Here is a 7473-nt window from a genome sequence, read left to right as displayed (position 1 = left end):
TACAGACATCGGTCTTGTTTAACAAAATCTGCCTACATTACAATACATACATATATATAGTTTGCACTGTAACTATATGCATACTATGAAATAGGAAAGTATTTGTACATTACATACATCTCTTATATATTCTTTTTTTGGCTATGGCCATTAGCTTTTCAAACTACACTGTTTATAAGGCATACATACTGTGCATGCCATTATTCTTTAAAAATTTATTACAAACATTTTATAATTACTTTTAGCAAAGTTAATTTTTTTACCTAAAACTAATTTACTATTTACAGACCATTACAAGTTTGAAATGCTGACAGCCAAAGTCCTCTTAAAAAACATTAAAAACCCAGAAAATCTGGCCTACCATTCATCAGGTGGTACATTTCCTATATACAAGTTTCGTTCAGTCTTGCTTCCATTTACAACTTCCGTGCTTGGACATACACATTTACATCGAATATCACTATATTGACCCTAATAAAAAAAAAGCATTGACATGTATATTCACCTTGTATTCAAATCTTACAATTATCAGTTAAATAATTAATTATTCAAGCTATAATATTGTTTTTCAATGACATTTAAGCTTACTATAAAGTATATTCAGAAGTTTTTTCTAGTTAAACAAGTTGATAAAAAGCACATATACTTATAGATATCAGAAGATATTCTCTGTAATACTTTTTAGTGTGTTTTTGTAACACTGTTTTAGTATATTTTATTATATTAAAAATTATCTTAATGAGACCATTCTCATGGAAGACAGGTATTTAAAGATTTAAGTTACGAACTTCACTTGTACAAATTACAAAACAGTAAATGTTACACACACAAAAGAGAATGAAATTGCTTAAAATCAGTAGAAAAATTAAAAGGACCAAGATAAGAGTATAATAAAATTTGTCATGTTAATGAATCTGAAATATTTAATTTTGTTAACCCTTGGACAATATAAAAGGAAGTCCATAAGCTGTTACTCCTGTAAAAACAACAATTATATAGACATATATATATACACAAACACCATTAGTAACTAAATAAAGTACAGATGATAATTCTTGTAATATTCTGGTATTCAAATTAGTGATGGGCATTAACAATAATTAGTCATTCAATATAATATCAAGTGATACTTGTGGATATCAACATTGATTACTATAAAACTAATTGTTCTAAATGGTTAGCCAGTACTCCCAGTAAGTTATACAAGAAAAATATACAACATTGCAGAGAGTTAAAGATGAGTGTCACACACTGTGAACTTTTCTATTTATACAGTATAATACTTTATGGCATGTTTAAAAGTATATTCCATAATGGTGTGATAAATTTCAGTGAATCAATGCCACATTATTTACGATAGCAATAAGTAACTTTTGATGCAATTATACAACAAACTACCAGGTTAACACAGAAAACATGGTAATTTTTAAAACGCATAAACACTACTAATGATAGAAACCTACTCGTGCATCAAACATACTTATGAGAAAAATCTATACAGTGGATAGGTGAAGTGAAGAAGTGTCATCAGCCACTATTCAGTTCTTCACATTATATAGCCGCACAATAGCAGGTATAATAAATAAACTTAGTATTCTGAAAATTGTTTAATCTTGAAGTCTAAGTTCAAGGGAGGTCCAGTTCAATCTACATTTTTATCAACGTTATTGGGTTATTTCTTTTTTTCATATAAAGTAATGAAAGTAACAGGTACTTTTAATAAGTAATCAATATCAAATATATTAAAATGATATCAAAAGTACTAATTACTTTGGTATTGATCTGCTCACCATTACTTTAAATGAAAATAATCACATATACACAAGTGTTATGGTAAAAGGTAGAATTTTATTTTGTTGTCTGTAGGTTTTGTTATGATATAGGGTGACTAAAAGATCTTGACATGGTATCAGATAAGTCCTTTGTTGTTAGTAGTAAAGCTTACAAAACTTTATGGTTCATTTGTAGACATAATGATTACAAGCTAAAAAAGAAAATAATCTCTATACAAATCAGTAGTTAGGCCTCATTTGGAATAGTACCTGATGATGACAAAACCTTGTCGAAATGTTGTACATTTGCTGTTATGTTAAATTTATATTAAAGTTTTTCTTCATTACCCATTCAAGCCGTCTCCAACCATTATTACCCAATGAATATTTAGAACTTGGCTAATATTACTCCTCTTTTTTTTTTTTTGAGGTGATAAAAAGAGTCCCAGTAATTATAGGCCTATTAGTCTTAGGTCAGTGGTATAAAACGTTTTGGAAAGTCTGATAAAAGTTGCTTTTCACAGTCATTGAACAAAGTTTATAATGTTGTTGGATAGTCTGCATGGTTTCAGTATGGGACAATTTTGCTTATAAATCTTTTGACACTTTTTTGGAGAGGTTACTGTTTATGTAGATAAGGGTACAAGTATGGATTTGGAGTGGGGGATAGATTGTCTCATTCCATATAAAACTGGCTGGATGGAAGCAAACAGAGGGTTGTAATAAATGGAGTTCAGTAAAACTGGATTAATGTCACAAGTGGGGCACCTCAGGGCTCATTGTAAGAACTTTTGCTCTTTTTGATATACATCAAATGACATAATGAAGGAATGGTCAATAAATTATTTAAACTTGCTGATAATCTTGTGGCTGTTAGGAGGAGGATGCTGCTTTACAAAAAGGATTTGAAGTATTTGGTTAGTTGGGCAAATATATGATAGAAGACTTTCAATTACAATATATGTAAGGTAATGCATGTGGGATATCGCAATTTGAATAATGAGTACAATTTTGATGGAAATAACCTTAACAATGTTATGGAAGAAAAGGGTCTTGGTGTTCTACTTGATCAGTTTCTTAAGCTATCCAAGTAATGTGCTGTTGCTAGTGGCAGGACAAATAGAATTTTAGGGTATATCTACAGAAACTGTGAATAAAAATCTAAAGAAGTTATAATTTTATTGTATAGATATATAGGTCATTGGTTAGGCCATATTTGGAATACTGTGTTCAGTGTTGGGCTCCTAACCTTAGGAAGGACATTGAATTGTTGGAAAGAGTTCAGAGAAAGGTTATTAGGGTGGAAAGGTTGTCATGTGAAGGCAGGTTAAGATCTCCGAAATTGTTTTCTCTTGAAAGAAGAGGTAGAGTGGATCGAATTGATGTGTTTAAGAATGTTAAGGGAATTGATAGTGTTGATATATAATTTTTTTTTTGTACTTAATGGTGAGAATGGTAGGACTAGGAGACAAAATTATTAATTTTGGCAGTGTAGGAGTCATCTTCAACTCAGCTTTATTTTTTTAACAGGGTATTTTAAGGGAAGTTTTGATAAATATTTGAATAAGGGCTGGCTCTCGGTGTTAAATTTTCATTTTAATGTTTAGTTCAGTGGATGGGACAGCTTAGATGGATCAACAGTTCCTTTGTTGTCCTTAAATTATATATGTATATATGATGCCTACGATGGAAAAAACTATCTTATAAGTATCATTTAAGACCTCTGAACTTATTATTTTCTGCTTACAAAAGAAAGGTAAGAGGTGATCTTATTGATGTTTACAAGATTATCCAGTACACTCGCAAGATAGAGGGGGCTCCTGATTTCTTTGTGTTGGCACTATACAATAGTTGAAGAGTGAAGACAACAATTTCTTGTAAAATAAAGGGAATATTTAAATTTCTACTTTTCTCAAGAGTGAGTGCACAAAAAGACAGCCTTAAATGACTAAACGATCCTTTAATCCTTATTTTAAGACCACTCAGCCCATGAAGTTTTCCCATAGTTATTAACTTCTTATTATACTCTTCACGTGTTAAGTCACCCTAGCTATATATTGGAACACAATTCAGAGAGTAAATTATTTTTGAAATTGAACTTCCTGTTTAGAGATGCAAATTTTCTATTCAGTGGGAATCATTTTGACTTTATGAAGCTACAGCAGGAGGTAATTTTGACCTCAGAATAATGTTACAGGATCATTAACATAAACTATGATGAGCACCATATATATAAAAACAACAACAAATGAAATACCTACATATAACTTCTAAGTTTGTTTGTTTTGAATTTTGTGCAAAGTTACATGAAGGCTATCTGCATTAGCCATCCCTAATTTAGCAGTGAAAGACTAGAGGGAAGGCAGCTAGTCATCACCACCAACTGCCAACTCTTTGGCTACTCTTTTACCCATGAATAGTCACATTATAACACCCCATGGCTGAAAAGGGCAAGCATGTTTGGTGGGACGGGGATTCGAACCCACAACCTCAAATTGTGAGTCAGGCGCCCTAACCACTTTGCCATGCCAGGCCTAACTTCTTAAGATCAACAAAATCTAGATTTCATGAACTTCTACAAGTGACTGCACTTAGATAATCTAAAGTCATGATATTTGTACCTGTAATGTGTTATGTACACTTAAACTCATTGCACAGACAAAAAACTGAAATACCATGAAGACAATTGATAACCTAGAATAATTAAGTTATTACATTTAAAATATTTTGAAGTGCAATATTTTGGAACATGTAAGACATGAATAACAATGTAATAATTTCATGCCATAGCTGACACCTGGAAATTTTTTTTTTACTCAAAACAACTTTCTTAGTTTCTACACTCTAATAACAAAATCTCTTAGTTATAGCATCAACTTCTGATCAAATCTACGGTTTATACTTATACTGTTGTTATTAATTAAAAACCTCGTGAGCATTAATTAAGATATCATATTAATATTATCAATGGGGATATGCTATTCCCGACATTGAAACGTGAAAACCATCGGCAATCATAACTCATTATTAAGAATATAATTTATGTACGGGTACTTCATTTTAACTTTAAGTCTATTCTCGTCGTAACAAGTGTTGTTTCTTGTACTCTTTCTCAAATTTAAGAACGCAAGTTCAAAGTCTAGTAACTTACCAGTACTTTGTGGACATTAGATGACAGCCAAATAATGAGAACACTGAAACTTACAATAATACAAGATGAATTCATTACTTAACATCCAATATTATTACAGTACACGAATAATACTTCTTAAATTAGTTCAAAATAAAATTTATACATCATAGTCTGGCCTGATATTGATAATTTACACTGGTTATGCAATAATGTTAATTTTATAATATAAATACTATAAATATAATGCCATTGATGATTGACATTGTATTAAGCTTGAAAAAGCCTAAAATAATAAGTATCAAATATCTGACGGTTAAAAAATTTACGGAACTACCATACGTTTAGTTTTATTAGTGTAACACACTGAAACATCGTGAAATTTACTTAAACAGTTAAACCTTAGTGAGCAACAGCCTAATGTTCGATGTGAGCTTGCGCAAATAAAACGCTAGAGTAAGTTATATATGAATATTTTCAAACGGAATTTTGAAATAAATAATAAATATATATTAATGATATACTGTTCAGGAGTTAGGCACTATTTTTATTTACTCTAATAACTATTTTATTTCTAATATTGGATATTTTAGCTTGTTATCATACGCCCTATCATTATTAATTTCAGATTCAACTTACTGTTTTCGAAATAATGGTAGCAAGGTTTAACTTAATATAGATTTATCTATGGCTTAATTAATATTATTTTAATCAGGCGGCTTAGAGCAAGATTTCAATATTACCACTAGCAGAGAGATAAAAGCACTCAGTTGTTTTGAGACTTTATTAGATCATAATAAATAATCTTAGAAGGGGAGCTGACGCGAACAATGGCTAGGAGCATTGATAGTATATTAATTCACTGTGAACTCAAGTACAGAATGCAAGATGCTGGTCTGAATAAAGTATGGTTTTTCATAAAGTTTTGATAAAGCTGAAAAAAGTTCATTTGAATGTCCGTCGTTTCCGTCTAGGTCAGATTCGTCCCTCTACCCGTACATCCGTCTACCAATTCATCTTCGTGCTTTTTTTGTGGATTTAAAAAACCTTAACAAGGACTATTACAGTTAATCAAGTTCATGTGTCTGTCACATGTCCATTGTTTGTTTGTATGTTCGTCCATCAGTCTGTCTGTTCATTTCTCTGTCAATCAAATAACGATCATTTTTTTGTGATTTACTTTTAAGCAAGTTTGGTGTGGCTTTTTTATGTGGGTTCATGCCAAATTGTTTCTTTACTAATTTCTGTACCACTCATTATGTTTGCAGCTATCTAAATACAGATGTATATGCCTTATCCCTTTGACACTTTGCTGGTATGTTTATGCTTATTGCTTTAGTTCCTCTCTTCAACTTAGCTAATCAGTTGCAAAGGTACATGTATAAAAAATCCACTCTTACACCGAGTTACAAACAGCTTTGAATATAACTTTTTTCTGACTACAATTGTAATGTGACAGAATAGATATAATCTGAGCTTTGCCTTATTTATCAGAGAGAAATCCCCGAATCATTAAATTGCCCATTGGACAACAAATCAAGTGAGTACAGATCCAGGACCTGTCAGCCATTTCTGAGTAATTTTTCAGACTGCCTAAACCTCGATTTCTTGCCGATCATAGAAAAAACGAGAGTAAAGCAAATTTGTTGGCCCATCGTGGCTTTTGGTACAAGTCATGTCATCCAAAAATCAAGAATTCAAAGCTGGAAAGAGCCAAGAAGAAGCGATAAAATGAATGTGATCCTAGTGGAAGTGAAGAACTTGTCGAAAGGAGGCAAATAAGTGGCCGGGGCGAAGTATGGACTGTATCTTCTGTGAGAAAGAAAATTATCTTCATCAAATCCCACCTTTCGCTGAAGGCAAGAATGCTCGAACTAAGCCAAAAGAATTGGAAAACATCTAGCTTTTGGCCTGAATCGAAGGAGTTAAATTGATTGCCATTGAAGCTAAGCACCACCTGGATTGTTATGGTGTGAACGCATTTTCCAAGTTGGCAAAGCATGATTACAATGCAGTGGTTCCAGTGGCAAACATCACCAGGGGATAGCCGACTACCACAATATTGATGCTTGTGGCATCTCCACCACCACCAATGGGGCCAGATACCTTTGCCACGAACGAAGGGACCTCCATCTTAAGAGCATGTCGCTAGAATCACCAGACCAGATAAGGTGAAGCATGGGGAATCATAGCTATCATTAGGCAAGCAGTTTCCAATTATGCGATCCCGAGAACTGCTTCAATGGAAGCCAAGAGGGGATCTGCTATTGATCCCACCCACCATCGCTGTCATAGTTAGTGTTACAAATCCAGATTCTAAAGTGGCATTGTCAAATAATGCCAGTCAAATGGACAGAAGCCTAAGGCATCTATAGTTGTGTAGTTGTGAAGAAGATAATCTAGATCAGGAGTCACCAAACTTTTTTCACAGCGATAACTGAGAGAATGACGAGCGCGGGCCACATAACCATTTTGTTCAATACAATACAGTGAAGGACAACAAACATGTTTATTTTCCAAAAAGTTATCAAAGAAGGCGACGTTAGCAATAAGATAGTTATATCACATCCA

The 7473-nt window shown here is 32.6% G+C and overlaps 1 protein-coding gene across 3 annotated transcripts in view; it reads right to left on the bottom strand.

Moving 5' to 3' along the window:
* Positions 1 to 5248, bottom strand: part of LOC106461298 (uncharacterized protein CG1161-like) — a 14398-nt gene extending 9150 nt beyond the window's left edge. For 2 of the 3 annotated variants that reach the window (XM_013921115.2, XM_022388168.1), the window contains exons 1-2: positions 4924 to 5248; positions 362 to 471 (exon numbers count right to left, since the gene is read on the bottom strand). In XM_013921115.2, the coding sequence (XP_013776569.1) occupies positions 362 to 471; positions 4924 to 4998 (185 nt within the window). In that variant the 5' untranslated portion in view covers positions 4999 to 5248. The remainder of the gene's footprint in view (positions 1 to 361; positions 472 to 4923) is intronic. The other variant, XM_013921114.2, reaches the window with a different exon arrangement.
* Positions 5249 to 7473: the final 2225 nt, after the last annotated feature.

This window comes from Limulus polyphemus, unplaced genomic scaffold (assembly GCF_000517525.1).
Source record: "Limulus polyphemus unplaced genomic scaffold, Limulus_polyphemus-2.1.2 Scaffold929, whole genome shotgun sequence".
Classification (NCBI taxonomy): domain Eukaryota; kingdom Metazoa; phylum Arthropoda; class Merostomata; order Xiphosura; family Limulidae; genus Limulus; species Limulus polyphemus.
Note: the sequence above shows the minus strand (reverse complement) of the source record. Positions and strands in the feature narration are given on the sequence as shown.